At 38.7% G+C, this 27,971-nt stretch overlaps 1 protein-coding gene across 1 annotated transcript in view; it reads right to left on the reverse strand.

Annotated features, from left to right (window-relative positions):
- The window catches only part of Stag1 (stromal antigen 1), a 476,250-nt gene that overhangs the window by 204,765 nt on the left and 243,514 nt on the right, over nucleotides 1-27,971 (reverse strand). The window contains exon 6 of the mRNA XM_004664349.2: nucleotides 16,171-16,247. Coding sequence (XP_004664406.1) covers nucleotides 16,171-16,247 — 77 coding nt within the window. The remainder of the gene's footprint in view (nucleotides 1-16,170; nucleotides 16,248-27,971) is intronic.

A 27,971-nucleotide genomic window follows, 5' to 3' on the forward strand; every position in this document is an offset into this window, starting at 1 on the left:
AGCTATACTACTTTGGCATGTAGCCTAAGGACACTACACATTACTACAGAGATACTTCTTAGCCATGTTTAATGCTAGTTTATTTACAGTCACTAGGAATGAAAACCAACTAGATGCCCATCAACTGATGAGTAGATAATGAGGATGTGGTACATTTATAAAATAATATTTCATAAAGTTATAAAGAAAAATAAGATTATAAAATTTGGAGATAAATACATGGGTCTGAAAAAGATTATAGGAAGTGAGGTATCCCAGGCTCAGAAAATCAAATACCATATATTCCCTCTCCTATGTGGATCCTAGCTTCACATGTTTAGATTTGCATGTGAGTAGGAGGAAGAGTCCGTACTAGAGGCCAGGGAACTAGAAAGGGGCCATGAGGAAGGGAGCAGAGAGGAGGGCTAAAAGGTAGAGTATAGTAGATATGTAAGTAGTGGGGCATAATACTGGGCATGGAATGGTCTAAATCGGTTCAGGGACGCAGGTAGAAGAGGAGAGGGGTTGGAGAAAGGTTAACCAAAATTAATGATGTGGGTTTGAGAAATGGCTTACTAGTCAAGATACTTGCCTGCAATGCCTAAGAATCTGGGTTTGATTCACCAGTACTCACACAAGCCAGATTTATATGTGTCTGGAGTTTGTTTGCAATTGCTATAGGCCAGCATGCCTATTCTCTCTCTCAAATGAATAAATAAAAATATAAAATAAAAAATTAAAATGTTATAAATAAGTCATATGGAAATGTAATTCTTCACAGCCAAATAATATATATGTTAAAGATGAGAGAGTTTCTGGGCTGGAGAGATGGCTTAGTGGTTAAGGAACTTGCCTGCAAAACCTAAGGACCCAGGTTTGATTTTCCAGGTCCCAAGTAAGCCAGAAGCACAAGGTGGCACATGTGCCTGATCTGGAGTTTGTTTGCAGTGGCTAGAGGTCATGGTGTGCCCATTCTCATTTTCTTTCTCCCTCCCTCCATCTCTAGTAAATAAATAAAAATAAAAACTTTTTTATTGAAGACAGAGTTTCAGCAGAAGTACCATGGGTGGGTAGATAATGCTGTGCTCAGAAGCCACAGGGTATTAGAAGAAAATTCCAATGCCAGTGGTGGGATATTTTCCAGTGAGATGTTGGTCAAGGAAGCCCCTAATGCTTGCGAAATGCTACAGGCTATTGCCATGGCTCCTTGCCCACCCTAACTAGATGCTCAGCTTTTGCTGAGAATACAACATGCCAGGGCTGCAGGTCACTGAGAAATCAAGCAGCAGCTGGGTTGGACACCTCCTCTCTGCTGACTAGCTGTCAGAAAGCAGAAAAGAGCTATGCAAGCCTGTTAAGAGAAATGTCATCAATCGCCTTAACCAAGAGTGGACCCTGAAAACTTTTTGAGTAGCCAAGTGTGTGAAATGGTGTAATGGTACAATGTCTGTTATGGGGGAAAGCAAATGCTCTCTGCTTGAATTAGAGGTCTATTGCATGGAGGAGAATTCAAGACTGGTACTGAAAACTTAATCAAAACCCAAGGCTTTGTGGGGGAGGGGGGTTAATCTCTAGGGAGGAAAGTACTGCTGTTGTTTGGCTAAATAATTATGCCAATCAAACTCTCCTCTAAATAGTTACGTTTCACCCACATATATTAAGGCTATTCTCACTTTTGGTTAAGTAAGTTTCCTTTTCATATGGCAGTAACCATTGAGGAGACTCAAAATTCCCCAAAGCTGGAAATGGTGGTAAAGACTTTTTTGTAAAATCCCTGTACCTAGGGGGTGGGGGGTAGGCAGTGGTTAGAGGAGTTTAAGGTCAGCCTGGGAATACAGTGAATTCCAGGTTATCCAGGACTAAAGTGAGACCCTACCTTGAAAGAAACTACACATTAACTTCACCAAGTCGTTAAGAAATGACTATAGTGTACAGTACCACTAAGTAAGACATGTATCTCTACATCCTCCAAGGTTCAAAGACACTGTGGAAGAGGAGGAAGAAGGAAGAAAGAATGTAGAAGCCAAAAGGGAAGGAGTGCTTTTGAAATACTTGTCTTCCAGAAAAAAGGGGGGGGGGGTCATAATATTCATGACTGATACTACCTACATAAAACCTGAGTGAAAGGATGAAAAAAAAATATATGACATCAATAGAGAAAAGAGCCTAGTTGGAAAAAAGAGAAAGACTCAGTGGAGGGGAAATGGGAAGGGTGGTAGGAAAAAATTATAATCATCTTATATTGTCTATATTTACAGAAATTGTCAACAAAAAGTTTAAAAAAAACATATGCACAAACACTTCTGAGTCAAATATATCCATGACATGGGAAAGAATAAACCATGCTAGAGCAGTAGTTAAGCAAGAAAGGAATAGAAAAGCACCAAACAGGGCTGGCAAGATAACTCAGGTGGGCTGGAGAGATGGCTTAGCGGTTAAGCGCTTGCCTGTGAAACCTAAGGACCCCGGTTCGAGGCTCGGTTCCCCAGGTCCCACGTTAGCCAGATGCACAAAGGGGCGCACGCGTCTGGAGTTCGTTTGCAGAGGCTGGAAGCCCTGGCGCGCCCATTCTCTCTCTCTCCCTCTATCTGTCTTTCTCTCTGTGTCTGTCTCTCTCAAATAAATAAATAAATAAATAAATAAATAAATAAATAAATAAATAAATAAATAAATAAATAAAATTTAAAAAAAAGATAACTCAGGTGTTAAAGATGCTTGCTTGCAAAGCCTGCCAAGCCTCGGTATGATTCACCAGTACCCATGTAAAATGAGATGCACAAAGTGGGACATGCATCTCAAGTTCATTTGCAGTGGCAAGAGGCCCTGGCACACTCCTTATAAAATAAACATAAATATTTAAAATAAGAAAACACCAAATATTAAAAGTCAACAAAATGACAGGATTTAATAGGCATTTTTCAATAATTAAATAATCATCATCTAAATTCTCCAATAAAAGTACCCAGACAAGATCAGATTAAGCAGCAGGATTCACCTTTTGGATGCCTCCAAAACACATATATCATAACAAAAGATAGACACTACTTTAGTGTTAAAGGATAAACAATGGTATCATAAGGGAATGGAGTTAGGAAGCAAGCAGGTATCACTGTTCTGTTCTATCTGACAGGATAGACTTCAAAACGAAACCGGTGACAGATATAGAAGATACTGATGAAGAGAACAATCCAGGGGACTGGGGAAATGGCTTAGTGGTTATGGCATTTGCCTGTGAAGCCTAAGGGCCCGGGTTTGAGTCCTCAGGACCCATGTAAGCCACACGCACAGGGGAGCACATGTGCTGGAGTTTGTAGGAAGTGCCTAGAGGCCCCAGTGTGTCCATTCTCTCTTTCTATCTACCAGTCTCTCTCTCATAAATAAATGAATAAAATATGTTTTAGTAAGATAACAATCCAGCATGAGGATAAGACACTTCTAAATATATGCACAATAAATGTGGGTGCACCCAATTAGGTTAAACAAATACTACTAGATGTCAAGTCACAGAGTAACTCCAGCACACTGGTAACTTCCACACCCCACTCTTTGTTTTAAATTTATTTATTTATTAGAGAAAGAGACAGAAATAGGGAAAGTGAGAGAGAGAGGGAGGGAGGGGATGGGTATGCCAGGGCCTCCAGGCACTGCAAACGAACTCAAGATCCGTGGGTCCCCTTGTGCATCTGGCTTAGGTGGGTCCTGGAGAGTCGAACCTGGGTCCTTTGGCTTTGCAGACAATCGCCTTAAAGTACTAAGCCATTTCTCCAGCCCCATATCCCACTATTACCAGCTGACAGGTCATCCTATCAGAAAAACACAAAACAAAACAACAAAACCATGCTGGACTTAAAGATATAGACCAAATGGACTTAATAGACACACACAGAAAATTCCATTTAAACACTACAGAAGGTAGTTCCTTCTGTAAAGCAAAGGAAATAGATAACCAAGAGACAGGGCACAGAAGAGGGAAAAATATTTTTGGCTACATAGTGAAAGAAAATTATCTAGAATAGGGCTGGAGGGATAGCTTAGTAGTGGTTAAGGCATTTGCCTGCAAAGCCAAAGGACCCAGGTTCAATTCCCCAGAACTCATGTTAGCAAGATGCACAAGGGGGTGCATGCATCTGTAGTTTGTTTGCAGTGGCTGGAGGCCCTGGAGCACCCATTCTCTCTCTCTCTCTGTGTGAAATAAATAAATAAAATATTTAATAAAAGAAAATAATCTAGAATATATAAAGAACTCACAAAACTAAAGGACAAGAGCAACCAATGAGAAACAGTGGCATACATTCATAATCTCAGCATCTGTGAGGCTGTGGTAGAGAGTGAGTCAGGGGCCAGGGCAACATTCTCTCAACTCCTGTCTCCTCCCTCTCCCCCCCCCCCCAAAAAAAGTCAGGACAAAAAAGAACAATATGACAAGGAACAAAGGATATATCTTCTGACCTCAGGAAGTTCTAGCAGAAAATACATTCACAAAGGAAATGTTCCAAATAAAATCTAGCACTAAGTATATAATTTGAACCTTCGTTCTTCATTTCTACTGCTCACTAAGCAATGACCACAACATCTAGTTATTTAGATATATTATTTTGGTTGACTACTCTAATGTAATTAAAACAAAATTGTTTTTACTATCAGACCTCTGATAACAAAGCCTCACCGATTCACTAAATTCTTAAGTACAACTTTCTACTTCTAAAATACTGGAAAAGAAAATCCAAAATGTTTCATGTGGCCTGCACAATACTAAATATACCATTTAAGGACTAATATTGAAAGTCAACATCATACAAGGCTCTGAATCTTTCTCATCTTTCAATCTCCCAAAACCTTTCACAACACTTTCTAGTGTATTTGACACAACAAAAATGTTTCGAGAGTAACTTACTGTACTGGCATTAAAGCCTATCTTCCTCATTCTTGTATAGAAAACTAGGACCAAACTATCTTAAGTTCATTTTCCCTGTTTCATGTTTTTTAATGTCTCACTGTTTTCTTCCATATAGCTTGTTTTTCCTGGTAAATTTTTATTCATTTGTAAGACAATATTGCTAAGTATTTTGTGGCAAAACTCAGCTTAACTTAACTCATCCTTTGGGATCTCATAAAATCTTATTAATTTCTTCATTATTAACTTTGTTGATCTCTGAAAAGGTAGCATCCAATTAAAATTTAGGAACATATTAATTTTCAATATGTATAAGAGCAAATACTAAAATAATACCACATAAGCACTTTATTCAGTATGTTACCAAAGCTATATCAATAATATAAACTAACTTTAGTATTTGTCTTTAGATAGTTCATAATAGGTTTTTCTAATAATAAATAGAACTTTTGATTTGTTAATAATGTAACATCACATCTTATGGCTATGTTCTAAAGCTAATGGGGGGCAGGGCTGGATATGGTTTAGCAGTTAAGGCACTTACCTGTGAAGACTAAAGACCCAAGTTTGATTCCCTAGAGCCCAAATAAAGCCAGATGCACATGCTGGCACATACATCAAGAATTCATTTACAGGGACTAGATGCCCTGGTATGCCTCCCCCCCCTCTAATAAACAATAAATAAATGAATATAAAGCCAAAGGGTAAAATCTGAAGTTATCAGCATGTAATGCATCTCTTACAACAATAATGAATATATCTTATTAAATAATAGAAATCAACTAAACCAAAAGAGACTATTTTAAGACAGAGTATAGGGATGGGGGGATGGCTCAGCGGTTAAAGTCATTTGCTTGCAAAGCCCGCCAGCCCAGTTCAATTTTCTAGTACTCACCAGATACACTAAATGGTGCATGCACCTTGAGTTCATTTGTAGCACAAAGAGGCACTGCAACACCTATTCTCTGTCTCTCCCTCTGTTCACAAACAAATAATTTAAAAATTCTTTAAAAGGGGAATAAGGGGTGGTGAAATGGCTTAGCGGTTAAGGTGTGTGTTTGTGGAACCTAAGGACCCTGGTTCGATTCCCCAGGACCCATGTAAGCCAGATGCATAAGGGGGTACATGTGTCTGGAGTTCGTTTGCAGTGGCTAAAGGCACTGACACACCTATTCTCTCTTTCTCTCTATCTGCCTCTCTTTCTCTCAAGTAAATAATAAATAAAATCCTTTTTTAAAAAGGAGAATAAAACTGGGTAACACACACATGTGCGTGAACAAAGTACAATATCACACAAATGTCTAGTATAATTTGATGGACTGCAAGAGTTCTGTACCATAAGTAGCCAAAAATCTATTAAGAGATCACAAGCATCCATGTTCAAAGCTCATAACTGTAAAACTTTTCTCAGTAATTTAGAATTATAAGCATGCAGTTATAAAATATGTAGTATAGTATAACAGCATAAGCTCAATAGTTTGGATTTTTCTTGGTTTGCTGTTTACTAATTCTGTGACTTCTTGCAAGTTTCTTCACCCATTAATGCCTCAAAACTACTAGTCAAATTAAACTTTCTTCATAAGCTAATCAACTTACGTATTTGCTCTGGAAATCATACCAACATAGCATTTCATAAGCAACCCATATAGACATTTGCATTGAGACAAACTAAAACCTTATCTAAGTTGAAGCTTAGTCTTTGTCACCAAATAAAATGAAAAAAAAAAATCTATTGGAATTTAAGAGATTTTTAAATTATATAATTAAAGGCTGTGAATTGTGGGCAGAAATCACAATATAAGAGTCTCTGCTACTTCCCATGGAATGTGACTAAAATTCCATAACTTACTTTTGATGTGAAATTTTAGAACAATAGCTATCCATACAACTTTGTGTATTTTAGTGTTTTTTTTTTAACCATGTGTTTTTGTTAGCCTATTCAACTGAAAATTGATAATAAAAGGTTGCATCAATTCTAAAAGATTAAAAAGAAAAAGATAAACTTCAAATATTAAAAATCAAGAAACTGTAACATGTACCAGAATAAAGAACCCCTGCTTATATGAAAAGGCAGATTAAAAATTGTCATTTGTAATGGTTTTAAATGCAAGATATGATTCAGCTCCCTATAACCGCAGTATAGAAATGAATAATCAAAGAGTTCCTTCCCACCCCCCAGCTTCCTGGTTCCCCTTTGGCTGGCTTGGGGCGGCCTGGACCCTGCCAGCTTGCTATGAAAGCAGTCCCCTTGCTCAGCCTTCCTGACTGAATAGCTCCTGGGTCCCCAACTCCCAGATGCCCTACTCCAGAGGGTGCACACACAGGGCAGAAATCTGTTTTTCTTTTTCAGAAGGTAGCGAGACTCAAAGAGATAAACTACCCCTCACACTTCAGGCAAGCCACAGCTGAAACGAAAGAGTAACTGGGGAGAACAAGAGTGTTGCTTCCATGGTGAATCTGACAATCAGCACCAGGGTGAACACAGACCCCGAGGAGAGTCTACACTTACTAAAGCAAAGAACTAGAGGCTTCTAAGAGTTCATCACTGAAGTAGACTTAAAACACACGAACCACAGCTCAGGGAATTTTGCAGAAGAGGGGACAGAAAGATTGTAAGTGCCATAGGTTGAGACATCATGCCCACAGGCATTGCCTTCCCCCCAGAACTGACTGCTGCTACCACAATGCATAACCCATAACCCCATGGGGAATACCTGCAACCCCTCTGAGGAGAGTCCCTAGTGGAATGGGGCCAGGGTCGAGGAAAAGAGGGTATAACACATGATGTATCCATACAAAATATATAATAGAAAAATAAAAATTATATAATAAAAAAAGAGAATAGAAAAAAATGCAACTATTACTGTGATCTAAAAAGTGTATTGAGCCAGGTGTGGTGGTGCAGGTCTTTAATCCCAAAACATAGGGCAGAGGTAGGAGGATTGCTATGACTTCAAGGCCACCCTGAGACTACATAGTGAATTCCAGGTAAGCCTGGGCTAGAGTGAGACCCTACCTGGAAAAACCAAACAAACAAACCAAAAGTGAATTGAACATGTGACGAACTAAGTGTTAATATATCATGCCAAAGATTTTTATATGCCATAAAAGTTCTATTATTAGTTCTACTATTTTTAACCCAATGGAGGAAGAATTTGTTGCTACTGGTAAATAAATATTGCTATTTTGAGTCAAATAAGCAAAGAAGAGTTTATTAAGGACTATTAAAATAGGAGCCAAGTTTATTACAAGAGTGCAGAGACCTTAACTTTCTTTTTTTTTAAAAAAAATTTTTTTATTTTATTTATTTATTTGAGAGAGACAGACACAGAGAGAAAGACAGATAGAGGGAGAAAGAGAGAATGGGCGCGCCAGGGCTTCCAGCCTCTGTAAATGAACTCCAGACGCGTGCGCCCCCTTGTGCATCTGGCTAACGTGGGACCTGGGGAACCGAGCCTCGAACCGGGGTCCTTAGGCTTCACGGGCAAGCACTTAACCGCTAAGCCATCTCTCCAGCCCTTAACTTTCTTTTTAAACAGGGAGAGGGGTGGAATGCAGGTTGGGAGGTTGAGGCTGGGGCAACTAGAGTAGACAAGTGCTAGAGTACATTAAAGGCAGGGAAGCTGGAAGAAGAATGTGATTAGGCCATTTATGTTTGTTAATTGATACTCATGGAAATTAGGATCCTAGACTCACATAAGATCTGGAGCATACAGAGTCTCTTACTTTTTTATTATTAATTATTAAAAGTATAATCCCAGGTGTTAGGGAAAGGTATTTTTGGATTGCAAAACTGGAAAGAGATTGGAAGAAGAGTTATTTCTCAAAGTAGCAGAAAAGCAACTTACAATTGCATGTTTACTATAGCATGTGCTCTAACACAAAGAAAGCCAGAGACCTGTAGTTACAAAAGTTGTATACAGTTTAGTCATGCTAAGGGAAACGCAAATGCTAAATGTTGTGTTTTCCATGACATATCATATGCACTTTAACATATAAGTCATTTCTTCTGATATTTTTGAGGCAGGATCTCACTCAAGCTCAGGCTGATCTGGAATTAACTTTGTAGACCAAAATGAACTTGAACTCATACTAATCCTCCTACATCAGCCTCCAGAGTACTGGGAAATACAAACATGTGCAACCATGCCCTATACTTTCAACGATTTTGAAAATCTCTATATTGTTAGTTTTTCATAGAAGTTTAGGAACACAGTGGATATTTGGGACAAAGTAGTAAAATCACACTGTTAATGTAAACAGTTTAAAATATCTAAACATGGGCTGGAGAGATGGCTTGGCAGTTAAGCACTTGCTTGTGAAGCCTAAGGCCCTGGTTTGAGGCTTGTTTCCCCAGGACCCACATTAGCTGGGAGCACATGCGTTTGGAGTTCCTTTGCAGCGGCTGGAGGCCCTGGCACGCCCATTCTCTCTCCCTCTTTCTGTCTTTCACTTTCAAATAAATAAATAAAAATAAACAAAAAATTAATAAATATATCTAAACATATTGGTCTATGACAATTAAAAATTCTAACTCCTAAATAAATCTTGCTGAAAATTCCTTTTGAGAATCTAGCGTGTGTGTGTGTGTGACTCAGAAGTAAGCAGTTTAAATCAAGCATTGTGTATAGTACTTACTTCTTAAATAATACAAGTAATTATAGGATTTCTGAACAAGATGGCATACTAGCCACACCAAAGCAGCCTAGGGAGGGAAACAAACAGAAACACAACAAAATACCCTTTTCAACTGAAAAGTGAAGATGTGTAAGTTATTATCAACTACAGCAGAGAAGCAAGAGAGACCAAGATCTTCCAGAAAGAAGATAACTGGCTAGAATCCTGTGGAGGCACCAGCACCTGAAATGCACCCCCCCCCCCCTCCGGCTGGCACAGAGCAGAAACAAAGTGAGGGAATTTTCCACTCACATCAGCCTCCTCACAAAGATGAGAAACCTGAAAGAGAACAGCAGAGACCAACTGAGCAGCTGCTGAAGAAGAATACAGATAGGACCAGGTGAGCAACTGAGATACAGTTTTAGGCACACTGAAAAGTCTCCCATCCCCCATCAGGTCATGACCATCCAGAGAACTCTTTCACCCCTGGCTGCCTGGCACCAAGAGAAATCAGGGTGGGCACTCAGCATTGATGAAATTGGAAACCTTACAAAGGTAACAAGGTGTACTTATACAGAGCCAGATACATATGTCCGCACTGGAAGTGCTAATCTCTCTTTCCATGTCAGGAAAGGTTATGTATTACATTTGAATGAAACATTCTTAGTTGGCTTTACCCTTTTCAAGCTGTATTTTGGTGTTGACTATTGTTTCCTTTGTCTTTTTCTTTGGTCATTATTGGGGGCAAGGACTGAAAGGCCCCAGGCAGACAAGGAACCCATATCAGTCTAGAAATCAACAGCCTCCTACCTGTCAGGATTAAGGGTGTGGGGAAACACTCACCTTTAGGGACTTTGGCTTTACTAGATTACCTGTATAGTTTAATCCCCACAACTGTGTAAATATCTGTGCTGGTTTTGACTGAATATCTATATTATTCAGTTGAATTTCAGAATTTTCCAATAACTTGTTTCACCCAGTCTACTACAATACTTGAATAGCAGGCAAACTCAACACCTACGGTTACCTCTGCTGGTTCTGTTGGAGTACAAAAGCTACACCTGACACCTTAAACTCTTACACTGAATATATATAAAGTCAGATTTACACGGCTAAGAACACTGCAGATAATTAGAAAACCCAAACACCAAATTAAGTCAAGATGCAAATATTTCTACATTATAATACAAGGAACACACACAACAAAATCAAGGTAATGCAGGCCACCAAAAATTATAAACCCATCAGAAATGACCTCCCAAGAAATTGCTTTAGATGAAATGTCTGACAAAGATTTCTAAAAAAGGATTATATCTATGTTCAAAGAAATCAAAGGATTCAAAGAAGAAAACCAAGTCCTGAAGGGATAACCAAGATAACACAGAAAACCAACTAAATATGAGTAAAGAAATAGAAATAATGCAAAAATGCCAATCAGAAATACTAGAAATGAAAAACAGACTAAGTCAAATAGAAAACTGTGCAGAAATTCTCAAGAGTAGAATGGATTAAGGAGAGAACACAATATCTAAACTAGAAGACCAGGTGGCAGGTCTAATACAGTCCAACAAAGAGAAGGACAAACTAATAGGAAGGTATCAATGGACACTATGAAGAGATGAAAGACAAGAATTCAGGGCATAGTAGAAGAATTTCACTCTAAAGGTATAACAGGTATTTTCAACAAAATCATAGAAGAAAACTTCCCTCAAGTAGGGAAAGTGATGCTAATACAGATGTAGGAAGTCTACAGAATGCCAAACAGACAAGAGCAGGAAAGAACCTCTCACTGTCATACTATAATTAAACGACAAAACACAGAAACCAAAGAAAATATATTGAAAGCAATTAGAGATGAAAATCAAGTCACATACAAAGGCAAGCCCATCAGGATCACAGCAGATTACTCAACACAATATTTAAAAGCAAGAAGGGCTCAGAATGATTTATTCCAAGTTCTGAAAGATAACAACTCTCAACCATGGCTACTTTATCCTGCAAAGCTACCTATTCAAATAGATGGAGAAATAATGACATTCCACAACAAAAGGAGGCTATGTATGGGGACCAAACCAGCTCTACAGAAAATACTTGAGATGATTCTCTATGCTGAAGAGAAAGAAAAGCACACACACAAGGCACCTGGAAAAAACAAACCGTACTCAAATACTAGTTAATAATACAAGAGAGTAAAGGTAAAACCAGAACTACAAAACAAGAAAAATAGTAAAAATAAATACACACCTTTTAATAATAACTTTTTTTTTTTTTTGAGGTAGGGTCTCACTCTAGCCCAGGCTGACCTGGAATTTACTCTGGAGTCTCAGGGTGGCCTCAAACTCATGGCAATCCTCCTACCTCTGTCTCAATAATAACTCTTAATATCAATGGCTGCAATGCTACAACCAAAGACACAGGGTTGCAGACTGGATTAAAAGCAGGATCCTTCAAATTGTTGCCTCCAAGAAACTCACCTTTCCATAAAAGATTGACACTATCTTAGGGTGAAAGGTTGGAAAATGGTGTTTCAAGCAAATGGTTCCAGAAAACAAGCACATTTTGGCATTCTAATATCTGACAGGAATTACTGTTGTAGTTAGGTTCACATGGCTGGCAGAAATCACATGACCAAGAGCAGCTTTTGTGGGAAAAGGGCATATATTGGCTTACAGACTTGAGGGGAAGCTCCATGATGGCAGGGAAAAACAATGGGATGAGCAAAGGGTGGACATCACTCCTTGCTGGACAACATAAGGTGAACAACAGCAACAGTAGTGTGCCAAACACTGGCAAGGGGATACTGGCTATAATACCCATAAGCCCACCCCTAACAATACACTTCCTCCAGGAGGCATTAGTTCCCAAATCTCCATCAGCTGTGAACCTAGTATTCCAAACACCTATGTTTATGGGGGAACACCTGAATTAAACCACCACAGTAGACCTCAGATGAACATTAGTTAGGAAAGGTAAGGAGGGTCAGTTTATATTGATTAAAGGAACACTCCAACAGGACATTACAATCCTAAACATATATGCATCTAACATTGGGGCTCCCAACTTCATCAAACAAACTAAAGTCACAGATAACACCAAACACAGTTGTAGTGGGTGACTTCAACACCCACTTGTTGACAGGTCACCCGGGGCCAAAAAAAAAACAAAAACAAAAACAGAGAATCATCTGGATTAAATGAGGTAATAGAACAAACAGACCTAACAGATATCTATAGAACATTTCATACAAATGCTGCAGAATACACATTCTTTTCAGCACCACATGGAACATTCTCTAAAATAGACCATGTATTAGCAAATCTCAACACTAAGCAAACCTTAACAAATACAAAAAAAATTGAAATAATTCCTTGCACTATACCTAATCACAATGAGATTAAACTACAAATGAATAGCAAAAGAAAGCCATAGACAACACACAAAATTATGTAAACCAAACAATACACTACTGAATGATGAATGGGTCACTGAGGAAATCAAAAAATTCACAGAATCAAATGATAATGAGAACACAACATACCAAAACCTTAGAGATACAATAAGACAATCTAAAGAGAAAAATTTATAGCTTTAAGAGCCTATTTTAATAAATTAGAAAAGACACAAGGAAACAATTTATATGCTTCACCTTAAGGCCTTAAAAAAAGAACAAGGCAAACCAAAAGTCAGTAAATGGGAAGAAATAATAAAAATTAGGGCAGAAATTAATGAAACCAAAAAAACTATCCAAAGAATCAATGAAACAAAAAGTTGGTTCTTTGAAAGGATAAATAAGATTGATAAACTCTTAGCAAATGTGACCTAAATAATGAGAGAAAGGATACAAGTTAATGAAATTAGGGATGAAAAAGGCACCATTACAACAGATACCAGAGAAATTTTAAAAAATTATAGAGACAAACTATAAGAAAATATACGCCACCGAGTTTGAAAATCTGAAAGAAATGGATGTTTTCCTTGATTCATATGACTTACCAAAATTAAATCAATATGAGAATAACCACTTAAATAGACTTATACCAAGTATGGAGATCCAATCACTTACAAAGATAGAACAAAGAAAATTACTGATCAATGTCCCTCATGAACATAGATGCAAACATTCTCAATAAAATATTGGCAAGCAGAATACAAGAATATATCAGAAAGATTATTAACCTCAACCAAGTAGGATTTTTCCTAGAGATGCAGGGATGGTTTAAGATACACAAATCAGTAAGTGTAATACATTATAGAAATGGAATGAAGGACAAAAAAAATCACATGATCATCTCATTAGGTGCAGAAAAAGCATTTGACAAAATCCAACATCCTTCATGATAAAAGTCCTACAGAGGCAGGAAATGGAAGGAACATATCTCAACATAATATAAAGGCTATTCATGACAAATCTACAGCCAACATAATACTAAATGGGGAAACCCCTGAAAGTTCTCCACTAAAACCAGGAACAAGATAAGGGTGTCCACTGTCCCCACTTTTATTTAATATAGTCCTGGAAGGTTAGCCATAGCAACAAGGCAAGAGACACAAATAAAAGGAATATAAATTGCAAAGGAACACATCAAGTTATCATTATTTGTAGATGATGATTCTATACACAAAGGCCCCTAAAGACTCTATCAGCAAACTGTTAGAGCTGATAAACACTTACAGCTAATCAAAATCTAAAAGGGTATGAATAAGTCATATGGAAACCTACTTATTTTGGACAACAAAACAACCAGAAGCCATACATTTTTACTAGAAAATATTCAGTGCCAGGGATGGGATATCTTCCATTCTGTTTTTGGCCAGTGACTACTGTGGTACCACCAAAACATTACAGGCCACTGCCAAGGCTCTTGGTTTCCCAACAGGAATAGATAGTAAGACCCTATTGCTGAAGGCTGCAAGATAACTGAGAAACCCTGCTGGAGTTGACTCTTCTGTGTAAACCAGCAGACAGAAAGCTGTAGAAGGCTACGCTGCATGCAGTTCCATGGGAGAGAGAAATCATCAGTGCAGATACTCAACAGTGGATACTACATGCCTTAAATTTGGCCAACCAGGCCAAATGAGCCAATGGGTACAATAGTGGCATTTCTGTTATGGGTGAAAACAACTGCTCTCTAATTGGACTGGAGTCCTGCTCCATGGAAGGGATACATCCCTGATAATGAAAACCTATGACAAGTGTAGTCATGACCCCTAAGGGTGTAATGCCTGCTGTTATCTGGCTAAATTTATATACTATGCTCACCAAACTGACAGGCAAACACTTCCCTTAATATTCATACCCAAGCCGGGCGTGGTGGCGCACGCCTTTAATCCCAGCACTCGGGAGGCAGAGGTAGGAGGATCGCCATGAGTTCAAGGCCACCCTGAGACTACAGAGTTAATTCCAGGTCAGCCTGGACCAGAGTGAGACCCTACCTCAAAAAACAAAACAAAACAAAACAAAACAAAACAAAATATTCATACCCATATATTAATGCTACTTTCACTTTTGGTTAGAGAAGTTTCTCTTTTCACATGGTGGTGACTTTGGAATGATTCAGAAGGCACCATTAGTGCTAAGAAAATGTGACAGAGGAGTACTCAGCACTAAACCATCTCTATCACACTTACCAAGAGCAAAAGGAAGGGTAGGGCTCCTGACAATGTGCTCCTCCAGATATAAAAAGTCCTAGATATCCATGACCTCCCATTGCCTGACACTACCTATACAACACCATCATAATAGGAGGAAAAGATGATGACATCAAAATAAAAGAGATTGATTAAGAGGGGGAAAGGGTATGAAGGAGAGTAGAGTTGCAAAGGGGAAAGTGGGGGAAAGGAGGGAATTATAGGTTATTGTCTATAGTTAAGGAAGTTGTCAATAAAAAATAAATTAAAAATAAATAAAAAGTACAATTATAAATTAAAAAAGTAAAAGTATGTAAAAACTGTCAAAATGTTTTAAAATACAAAATGTAATTAATTTATAAAGATCAGTATAACAATTTTTTGTTGTTGTTTTTGAGGTAGGGTCTCGCTCTGACCTGGAATTCACTATGTAGTCTCAGGGTAGCCTCAAACCCACCTTGATCCTCCTACCTCTGCCTCCTAAGTGCTGGGATTAAAGATGTGCACCACCATGCCTGGCTACAAATATGTATTTTAGATGAATATTACAGCAGCCACAAGAAGCACAGTTCAAGGAGATGCTTAAGTTCATAAATGCAAACAGTGTAAAGAGGAATACCACATCATATAGTTTTGGGGAACTGGGTTAAACAATGTTAAGTATGTTTTTATCCACTGGAATTTCTAAGAAACATGAGATGATGGGCTTTAATAATCTTCATCTAGAACATTTAACAAGACTATCATTTCATAGAAGAGAAACACATTGCAGATGAACTTATAAAGCTGGAATTTGAGAAGATCTTCAAATATGAATGTTAAAAATCAATGACTTCTTATCATTAATTTACATACACTTATCAGGAATTATTTAATTTTATCTCCATACAAAATAATCAAGCTGTCAGACACTTGATTTTGGAATTATCATAGAAATAGAAAGCAGTATATCATCTTATAAATATTAATCAAGTCAAATTTTAAATAATCAATATATTAACCATTTAGAAGTGTGTACAGAGGCAATTTATATAAATATTTGAACATTATACCTCATCAAATTCTTCAGTCATTTTTCTGATGATTTCTGCATTCTGCATATTTCGAAACATCTCTATTCTCACAGTACCTGTAGAAAAAACCCAGATTTTATCATCTTTATTTCATGTTGTACATTAAATTTAATCTGAGCACTGAAATGTTACATAAAACAATATGTGTATCTCTTTCCTTCTCAAGTTTCCTTTTCTTTCCATTTTTGTTGAGGTATGGTCTCACGCTAGCTCAGGCTGACCTGACACTCAGCACTCACTCTGTAATACTAGGCTAGACTCAGCTCACAGTGATCCTCCTAGCTTATTTCCCAGATGCTAGGATTAAAGGTGTGCACTGCTATGCCCAGCTCCTTCTCAAGTTATTAAACTGTGTATTTTTAAAGGACCTCTTATATTCAAACTTCAAAAATTCTTTAGGTATTTAAAAATAAAATCGCATGAAGTAAAGAATAGGGGGAAAGTGTCCAGAAAGTAGAAGACAATGACATTGAATTTATATTAAAAGAACCTTACAAGATTCACACTTTTTTCACAGAATCTCTTCAAATATAAAGAACAAATCTTTTATGGCTGTGACATTCTTTATTATGACAAAATTCAGATTTAGATTAAAACAAAATGCTCTGTCATCTATTAACACATTAAGTTCTACATAATTATTCACAATCAAAGAAAAGTCTAGGTCTTTCTCTTCTCATTATTTAATACCATTATCCTCATTAATTTCAAATATGGTTATAAAATGCACCAACCCTATAATGTTTACTGAAAAAGGGCTTATAATGAAAAAGCATTGAAATGCAATGTAATTTACTCAGCAAGGCTGGAGAGATGGCTTAGTGGTTCAGGCATATGCATGTAAAGCCAAAGGATCTCGGTTTGATTCCCTAGGACCCACGTAAGCCACAGGCACAAGAGGGCACATGCATCTGGAATTCATTTACAAGTGGCTGGAGACCCTAACATGCTCATTCTCTCTCTCTCTTTTGGTCTGCCTCTTTCCCTCTCTCGCTCTTTCAAATAAATAAACAAAATTTTTTAAAAATTACTCAGCAGTAAAAAAGAAAATGAAATTATGAGATTTGCAGGAAAATGGATGGATCTGAGGCTTATACTTAGTGAGAATACCCAGGCCCAGAAAGCCAAATGTCTCCTGTTCTCTCTCATATGTGGATCCTAGTTACAAATATTTAGATTTGTTTGTGAGGTGGAACCCAAAATCGGTAGCAGAGGCCACTAAGCTTGAAAAAGGCTATAAAGGAGGGAGGACAGGGAAGGATGTAAGGGAATGGTATTGTACAACAGATTACAGGGAGTGGAATGGCCTAAGTGAGGACAAGGGAAGAGACTGAGTAAAAGAAGGGTGGTGGGAGGGTCAATCAAAATGAAAGATATTCTGAATAAGACATATAAAAGCCTACGTTTTTAAATGGCACATCCAAAACCCATAGATTGTTACTAGAAAATTGTCAGTTCTACAATGGATGGATCTGGAAAGGATTATACTAAGTGAGGTAACCCAGGCCCAGAAAGCCTAGCACCACATGTTCTCTCTCATATGTGGAACCTAGCTACACATGACTGGGCTTCTGCGTGAGAAGGAAAATACTTAGTAGCAGAGGCCAGTAAGTTAAAAAGGAGATATAAAGGGAAGAGAAAGGAAGGGAGGAGGGTACTTAATAGGTTGGTATTGTATATACGTAAGTAGAATGATTGAGATGGGGAGGTAATATGATGGAGAATGGAATTTCAAAGGGGAAAGTGCAGTGGGGGAGGGTATTACCATGGGTTATTTTTTATAATCATGGAAAATGTTAATAAATATTGTGCAAAGACAAAAAATAAAGTAAATAAATAAATAAAAAGAAAAGAGAGAAAGAAAAAAAAAAGAAAGAAAATTGTCAGTTCTAGTGACTTGTTGGCCATGGAGGTCCCTGTTGCCTCCAAAACATCACAGGCTATTGTGAAGGACCCTGGTTTTCCCCTGAGTAACAGATGCTAAGACCTTATTGCTGAAGACTTCACATGCCTGGGTAGCCAGGTCACTGAGAAATCAAGTTGGGGCTGAGCTGAAAACCTTTGCCCTGTAGACCAGCCGGCTGAAAGATGGAAAAAGATGCACTGCATGCAGCCCTATGGGAGACAGAAGTCATCAGTGTGAAAGCAGTGGACACTGGAAGCCTCAAGTTTGACCAGACAGGCCAAATGAGTGAACAGGTGCAGTAGTGGCATGTCTGCTCTGGGGGAAACCAACTGCTCTCTAATTGGACTGGAGGCTTGCTCTATGGGAGGAAACATGCCTGGTACTGAAAACCTAAGTATGGCAGGGGAGTTCATGAGCCTTAGGGTTGTATAAAGCCAGCTCTTGTCTGGCTAAATGCCTATATTATTCTTAACAAACTGCTCTGTAATCACTACACTTAATGTTCATATTCATATATTAATACTACTCTCACTTTGGTTAGCGAAGTTTCTCTTTTCAGACTTTCCCTCATGTGCACTTTCCTGGGATTTTTTTTTTTAATTTTATTTATTTATTTGAGAGTGACAGACACAGAGAGAAAGACAGATAGAGGGAGAGGGAGAGAATGGGCGCGCCAGAGCTTCCAGCCTCTGCAAACGAACTCCAGACGCGTGCGCCCCCTTGTGCATCTGGCTAACGTGGGACCTGGGGAACCGAGCCTCGAACTGGTGTCCTTAGGCTTCACAGGCAAGCGCTTAACTGCTAAGCCATCTCTCCAGCCCAAAGTTTCTCTTTTCAGATGGTGGTAACCACTGGGATGACCCAAAAGGTAACACAAAGCTGAGAAGAAGTGATGGAACAGTGTCCAGAACTGAAACATCTCTATCACACCCTCCAAAGCTCAGGATCCATTGCAGAAGAGGTGGCGGAAAGAATGTAAGAGCCAAAGGAAGGGTACCACTCAACTGTCTACACGGAAATTGGCCTTGATACCCACAACCTCACAGTGCCTATAAGGTATTCTTCACAAGACTTTATAAGAATAGGAGAGGGATGGAGAGATGGCTTAGTGGTTAAGCGCTTGCCTGTGAAGCCTAAGGACCCCGGTTCAAGGCTTGATTCCCCAGGACAACGTTAGCCAGATGCACAAGGGGGCACACACGTCTGGAGTTCCTCTGTAGTGGCTGGAGGCCCTGACACGCCCATTCTCTCTCTTTGACTTTCAAATAAATAAATAAAAATTAACAAAAAACTTTTTTTAAAGAATAGGAGAAAAAGAAGATCAAAATAAGAGAGAGACTAATGGAAAGAAGGAGGGGATAAGATGGAGAGTCGAGTAGTGAATGAGAAAGTGGGGTAAGGGAGGGAATTAGTATAGTTTACTGTCTGTAAGTATAGAAGTTATCAAAAAAATACATTAAAAAATGAAAAAGGCTAGCTTTCTCATATCATTCTTTTATACTATTATCCTCATTAATTCATTTTTAAATTCAAATATGGTTATAAACTGTACCAATCCTATAATGATTAGTGAAAAAAGGAATTATACTGCAAGAGCCCTGGAGAGTTGGAGAGATGGCTTAGCAGTTAAGGCACATGCTTGTGAAGCCTAAGGACCCTTGTTTGATTCTCCAGGTCCCATGTAAGCCAGATGTGCATGGTGGCACATGTGTCTGGAGTGTAGTTGCAGTGGCTAGAAGCCCTGGTACACCTTTTCTCTCTCCCTCTGACTGTAATAAATAAAAATAAAATCTTTAAATAAAAAAAGAGAATTAGAATACAACATAATTTAAAGAAACTGAATTAAACTTCAAAATGAACCTTGAGTATTGAGAATCTTGGTGTAACAGTTAACCAAAGCTCACTTGTGTAAATGTACATATTGAAGGGTTTTTTTTTTTTCTTGTTTTAATCACAAGATTAAAACTTATTTTAGGGTGGACAGATGGCTGAGAGGTTAGGTGCTTGCCTGTGAAGCCTAAGGACCCTGGTTCAAGGCTCGATTCCCCAGGACTCACGAAAGCCAGATGCACAAGGGGCGCATGCATCTGGAGCTCATATGCAGTGGATGGAGGCCCTTCTGCACTAATTTTCTCTCTCTCTATGTACCTCTTTCTCTCTCTGTCTGTGGCTCTCAAATAAATAAATAAAAATATACAAACTAAAAGGCTTATTTTTAAATCTTTGATACTCAGATTAGAAGATGCTACCCTCTTTCATACCCCTAGCTCTCAGTTTTCTATCTCTTAAGAGAACTTACTCTGTGTCTAAATGGAGTGGTTCACACCATATATGTAGACAGAAAATGACTATGTGACTTGAAACCGAGATTATAAAAAGCAGTGTGGTATAAACCTTCCTCTTTCTAAAAGCTCTGGGGGAAACATTCTATAAAGACAAGGAGGCAATCTCAAGTATCTCATTAGGTGTGAGGGACTTCAGCCATGAGCTCTGCATTTCCTCTTGCAATAAAGTCCTCCCCCAGATAAGCTTTAAGATGACTGCAACCCACACTCAAAGGCTGTATGCAATCCATGAGCTCTGTAGAACCATATCTACTATCCAAGGTTCGAATTCTTGACCTACAGAAACAGTATAATAACATAAATAGTACTATTTTAAGCCTCTGAATAATGAAATTACTCATCAAATAGCAGCAATTAATATAAATCTCTTGTAGATTTTATTAGTGATATCCAGAGAAATGCAAATTTAATAGAATTTAAATGGTCTTTTAATATTTAAAAGAATAACAGTAACAGCATAATTACAGATTTTCATAAGTGATTCAGAAATTCTACTCTTATTTATTCAAGAAAATACAACTATATTAATGACAACATACACAAAAATGCTTATGCCAAATTCATTCAAATAAGCTCTCAAAGAAATTAGAAACATACAGACAGAATATATGAAGTATAAAATTACAGATTAATGCTTATAAATAAAAGGAAATAATTAATGTATACAATCACATTGATTATTCTTCCATAGAAAGCACAAAGATACAGTATTATTCTGCTTATAGAAAGCTGTAAAAACAAGGAAAACCAATCAAGTGATGAAAACCAGAAAAATGCCTAGGAGATATGGAGAAATTCCATGTTTTAATTGAAGAGTCATTACAATTGTCAAAAGTTGTCTAACTGTACATTAAAATGTCTGAAATTTTATGTAAATTAGATCTCGGTAAGGATGATTTTCAAAACTTCCATAAAAGTGATAATGCTAATTCTATTTCAGCAATGACTTATACATGTCATTAAAATATTTTCTATTGCAAATAATGCTTAACTCTATTTCCATAACTGATAGGGCAAGTTTTAAACATAGTAGTTTTACCTGTATTTTCAATGAACTAATTATATTAGCTCATAAAGGGCATTATCTTTTGCACTGATATGTAATAAAACGAGGCAACCAAACATTACCTAGCACTGAAAGCACTATGGAAAGAAAAGCTCATGCTTACTGTCTTTAAACAATCACACATAAATAACCATTTATAATACTCAAATACTCAAAGCCCAAGTTTGAAAGCAAGTACCTTTAATCACTCAGTACCTATCCAGCAAAACAAACCATAATTATGAAAGTTATGAAAATTGTTTTATTTCACTTTTGGATTTTGGTTTTTAAAGATTCACATGACTGCCTTTGAATGGAGGTATATGCCCATAATACCAGAAATCGTAAGACAGGCTGAGGTAGGATTTGCTGGATTCAAAGCCAGCATGACTACACAAGATCATGTTTCAGCGGGAAAAAACAAGTATTTGTACTAACTTGATCCTACAATAAGCTGCTGTAAGATGGTCAGTGGTTTAAGGCATTTGCCTACAAAGCCTGCCTGCCCATGTTCAATTTCAAAGTATGCAGGAAAAGCCAGGTGCACAATGCTCATGCATCTGGAGTTAATCTGCAGTGGTGAGAGGCCCAGGTGTGCCCATATTCACTCAGGTGTGCCCATATTCACTCACTCTCTCCTCTCAAGGAAATACAAATATTTTAAATAAAAATTCTGAGCCAAAATGAATCTTTCTTGCCTTTAAGGAAAAACAGTTCAATAAAAAGTATGAACCAAGAACAGGGTTGTTGTTATAACAAAACTTAATCATGGTGTTCAGAAGCATTGGAAACTGTTTTGTGGGAAGACTCTGGAAATATGCAGGCTACTGAAGACAGAATACAGACACTAATGCAGGCAAGGGAAATATATAAGGCAGTTTAGGGGTTGCAGGACTTATCATGGGGACTATAAGGGAAATCAAGGTCATTATACTTTAGAAACAGAAAGGTCTGACCTTTTCTTATCTCTGCCTCTTTGGAGTCTTTCCACTACCTTCTAAGAAGGCCTTTCGTAGAGAATTAAGATTTCTGACAAGATTGCCCTTTTCCAGAGATCTTGACTCCAAACATCTGATGATAAGACTAAATGGATAAAGCAGTTGCCCATCCACGGGGCTAATAAATAACCCTAAACTGAATCTTGAGGAGGGCTGCTCAAATCCCCTCTTGCCTCCCTGGGCAAGAGCTCTACTTTGATTCCTTCTCTTACATTTTGGACTTAAGTTCCTCTTCTGAAAATTCTAAGCTATAATAAAATTTTTGAACCATATGTATCCTCTGGTCTGTAGATTTCATTTACTGAATTTATAAGACTCTGGGAACACTTTCAGATTATCCGTGTTTTGGTATACATTGGAAAGGAACCCAAAAATTCCTATATGAGTATGAAGAAAGGCAGGCTAAGATAAGGGTATATCAGACAAAAGATTTGGTTCTATTCTTAACCAGATCAGAGGCTTTTCATGTTACACTGTTTTAAGTACTGTCCATACCTTGAGATTTTGTGGGAGACTGAATTTAAAGGTGACATTTGGTTAGGTATTGTCAGAAGCTTTAAAGCAAATTACCAGTGAGTATCAGGAGCAAAAACAACAACAACAAAAGCACAAGAAAACAAGAAGATATTGAAGAACTTATATTACACAGAAAAAAGTAAGTGATGTGAAGTATCCTTACATGGGTGGATAGTAGCAGGGGTGGGATATTTCCCAATGAATTGAGAAACCAGGAGGTCCCTGAAAAACAAATTGGCTATAGCTGTTACTCTTGTTTGCCCACCAGAACTAGATGGTAAGACCTTATTGCTGAAGACTCCACGTGCTTCTGCTGTAGGGCACTGAAAAACTCAAGCAGATTCTGAACTAGAACCATCCCCCACTGATGGTTCTCTCATAATAGTACTATAAGATCCTATGCAGGGTGAAGGGGGATAAAAGTCAACAATAGTCTCACTCAGCAATGGAACCTTGGGACTACACAACTGAGCAGACAGGTAAGATATAACCAATGATGCAATAGTGGCATTACTGTTAACGGGAAAGTCAACTGCTTTCTGACTGGATGTGAGGCTTGCTCCACAAGAGGAAATTAATGCCTATAACTGAAAACTCTGTCAAAAGCCTATGGCTGAACTTCCAAGAAAGATGGCAGGATACAAGCCACATAAGAGAGAATCGAGTGCTGGATGAGATTGCTTAGCGGTTAAGTGCTTGCCTGTGAAGCCTAAGAACCCCGATTCCCCGATTCCCCAGGATCCCACATTAGCCCGATGAAAAAGAGGGCACATGCGTCTGGAATTCGTTTGCAGCAGCTGGAGGTCCTGGCACACCCATTCTCTCTCTATCTATCTGCCTCTTTCTCTCTGTCTGTCCCCCTCAAATAAATAAATAAAAATGAACAAAAAAAATTTTTTAAAAAGAGAGAATCGAGAAAGAACCACATAACAGAGGCTCTGGGGGGAAGTTTCTCTAACCAGCTAAATTACAGGCAGAGCAAGAAGTACACTAAGTGGAAAAAATCCCTAGCCTCAATATACAAATAACCCCCCTCCCCCAGCCACTGCAACAGCAGCCAGGACTCAACCTTCTAGTACAAAACAATGAAATGCCACAGACCAACCTTTAAAAGGCATCTTCATAGCTTCCCCCAGGCAAGGAAGCTGGGCTCCTGACTTGCCATGAACATCAGCAAACAACCAAAGCAAATATCTATGATCCCAACAGGGATCCCCAGTTTCACACTGGCAGCATATACCCGGGAACCTGGCGACTGAAGCTAGTACTGGTAAATGTCCCCATGGACAGTAGAGTGGGTAGCACTGCTAATGACAGGCAGGTAGCCACCACAATCCCAAAGGTTGTAAGAGAACCCAGCTCATCAAACTATCACACACACCAGAAAGCACTCCCTGGGAGCACTGAAAAGTCCAGAGCTGCGCTGCTAAGGACGACTGGCTCCTTCCCCTACCAATCCCAGCAGTTGCAGAGCAATTCAGCATTTCAAACTGCCACAGCAGGTTTATTTAGATGGCAAGGCTTCAGCATTCCTCCAGCCTGCAATTAATTTGACCTTGGTAGTAGAGAAGTCCAGGTCAGAGATTAAATATGCCAAAAGGTTTTGTTTTTGTTTTTTTTTTTTAAATCCCCCTACACCACTGCTTTTTCTTTTTCTCTTTACCTCTTCTCTGAAGCAGGGACTGTCTCTAACCAGAGCTGCCCTGAAACTCATCCTTTTTTTTTTTTTCAAGGTAAGGTCTCATTCTAGCTCAGGCTGACCTGGAATTCCTTAGGTAGTCTCAGGGTAATCTCGAACTCACAGGGATCCACCTACCTCTGCCTCCCACATGCTGGGATTAAAGGCATGTACCATAATAACCAGCCTGAAACTCATTCTGTAGCTGTAGCAGACAGATTCAGGTTCACTGAGATTAACTTCCAGACCAAGCACAGTTATGGAGGAAGGGATTTATTGAAGCTTACAAATCCAGGGGAAGTTCCATAAATGGCAGAAGAAGCTGGCCTGCCTTCACAGGCCCAAGCAGACAGAGAGAAGTATAAGCCTAAAGGTCAAAAGCCACAGCACACATCAGGAATTCCAGCTAGGCACACTTTGCATATCTTTAGATTGAAATTGGAAACCCACCACCACACCTTAAGATCAAGCAGTGACATTGCCTCCAGCCAGGTAGCCAGCAGATGCAAACTACAAACAACTGAATATATTGGGGGCCACCTATTCTATTCAAACCACCACAATAGCCCAGGCTGGTCTTGAGTTCAACAGTAACTCCCATTCCCTGGCCTCTCACCCCAGCTTCCAGGGTGCTAAGGTTAGTAGGTATGTGCAACCATGCCCAGCTACATTCATCACAGAACTTGCTGAAAGACATATATACAGAATCAAACTGGCTGACTTAGGGTCCCACTATTACAACTGTAACCCAAGAGTAGGATGAAAGGAGATTTACACAACACACACACACCTGGCATTTAAAAATTTTTATTTCACCTTACTTTTTCTATTTATTAAGTTTTGATTACTGTTTATTTAATTCTATTTTTTATTCCCACTCCCATGTTGTTTTGTTTAGTTTGATTTTTTAAAATTATTTATTTATTTATTTATTTGAGAGTGACAGACACAGAGAGAAAGACAGATAGAGGGAGAGAGAGAGAATGGGCGCTCCAGGGCTTCCAGCCTCTGCAAACGAACTCCAGACGCGTGCGCCCCCTTGTGCATCTGGCTAACGTGGGACCTGGGGAACCGAGCCTCGAACCGGGGTCCTTAGGCTTCACAGGCAAGCGCTTAATCGCTAAGCCATCTCTCCAGCCTGTTTAGTTTGATTTTATTGTTGAAGTTAGACTCTTACTCTATTTCTTTTTGTCATTTCTTTGCTATCTGTTTGTTGTTTGACTTTGCTTATTGCCCTGTTTTTTCCTTTTCCTCTCTTCTTTCTCTGTCATTATTTCAGGTCTAATGATGTGGCTTTACTACTGTCATAATTCTCTTACCTTACATTAATAGTGTGGTTGTTACTATTCTTGTTTTGAACAAGGATATGTAAGCCTTAGCAGCTGAAGCACTCTAAGAGTAGACTAGTATGAATGACTGGGTTATATTAGCTGTTCAGTAATACAAATGACAGAAAACCAAGGCACAAAAGGTTACTATTAGGCTGAGGAAAACCAAACATGCCAACAAACCTGGGGAACTCATAACTAACCCTAACCCTCTAAAAAACCTCACAGGAACACACACATCCTAGTGAAACTAATAGGTGCTAAGAAAGACAAATGAAAAAACTGAATATAGCAGAGGAAAAATAAGGGAAGGAAAAGAGACAACAAATAGAAGAGGGGGAATAAGCATCCATGTCCACAAATGCCCAAGTCACAACAAAGCAACAGAATTAAGGGACAATAATCCTAACATGACAAAACAGTAAACTCAGTGGGGAAGAAAACAGAAAGCCAGCAATCCAGCCACCCAGAACATCATCTAAAAAAATAGTATGGAATAACAAGCATCTTTCTTTAATAACCATACCTGTAAATGCTCTCAACTCTCCAATAAACGGATGAAAAGTGAATGACTAGATTGAAAAGCAAGACCCAACTGTTGCCAGGACTCCTCTCCCACTGCCCCCTCCCAAACAAACTAGCATGCAAAGCTGCTCATGAACATCAAAGGCGAGAATTTATAGCACCAAACAAACAGAAGCTGCAAAGAAACAGGAATAAAGGAATAACCATCCTTGATTATCAAGGCAGGCTTCAAACCAAGGCTAATCAGGAAAAACAAAAAGGGGGCATTTCATCTTAATAAAGGTAACAATTCATCAAGAGGTTAATGGCTTAGTTGTTAAGGTACTTGCTTGCAAAGCCAAAGAACCCAGATTCAATTCCCCAGGACCTATGTAAGCCAGATGCACCAGACAGAGTGTGTGTCTGGAGTTCATTTGCAGTTGCCAGAGACCCTGGTATGCCCATTCTCTTTCTGTGTCTCTTTCTCTCTCACTCAAAAAAAACAACAACAACAACAAAAAAAAATGTTATTATTGCAGGGCTGGAGAGATGGCTCTGCAGTTAAAGGCACTAGCATCCAAAGCCTAATGGCCCTGGTTAAATTCCTTAGTACCCACATAGAACCAAGTGCACAAAGTGGCACATGCATCTGGAGTTCGTTTTCAGAGTCAAGAGGATCTTGTGCACTCATATTCTCATTCTCCCTCTCTGTCTGCAAATAAATATAAATATTTTTAAAAGATATTACAATTGTTAATGTTTATGTAAAAAATATTGGGGTTCCTAACTACAAAATACAAACATTAGGAAACAAATAAAAGAACACATAAGTTCAGACACAGTAATAGTGGGGTACTTTAAAACCTTACTGTTAGGTCAGGACAAAATAGAGTTACAGCAGGAGGGTGACAGAGACATAAGGAAGTGGGTCATCCACATTCCTCAAGAAACCACTCATCCATTATCCCTTCCTTGCTTAACTATGCCCCAGGTCTAGGTTTCTTGCCCCCTTATCTCTCAGGACACCTGGCTATTACTGTTCTGGTGCCACACCCGGGCAATCTTAGATTTCCCCTAAAGAAACCTTTTCTTTACTTCACCTTTTCTCACCTTCCCGACCTGAAGAACTGTATATAGTCCATTGTCTGTGATCCCAAGTTGACTGCTCTGCTCTTGTGAGTCAGTACTGGCAGCTTGTGCTTTTCCTGAATAAAAGCTTCCATCTTTGCCTCAAGAGTGGTCTCCGTGGTCATGGTCACTCCTGAACCTTACACTGAGAGACCAAATATAACCATTTTAAGTAAAAAAAAAAAAAGTTCCAGGCTTGACTTAGATAGAGAACTAGCCGGCCAATATGCTGAACTTTTGCTTCTGTAAACTTTGCTTGCTTAATTGCTGCCTTTCAAGGACATTGCAGAAACACTCCACTGGGAGGGGGGGGGGGGGAGGCGGCAGTGGCA

The sequence above is a fragment of the Jaculus jaculus genome, chromosome 17 (genome assembly GCF_020740685.1).
Source record: "Jaculus jaculus isolate mJacJac1 chromosome 17, mJacJac1.mat.Y.cur, whole genome shotgun sequence".
Classification (NCBI taxonomy): domain Eukaryota; kingdom Metazoa; phylum Chordata; class Mammalia; order Rodentia; family Dipodidae; genus Jaculus; species Jaculus jaculus.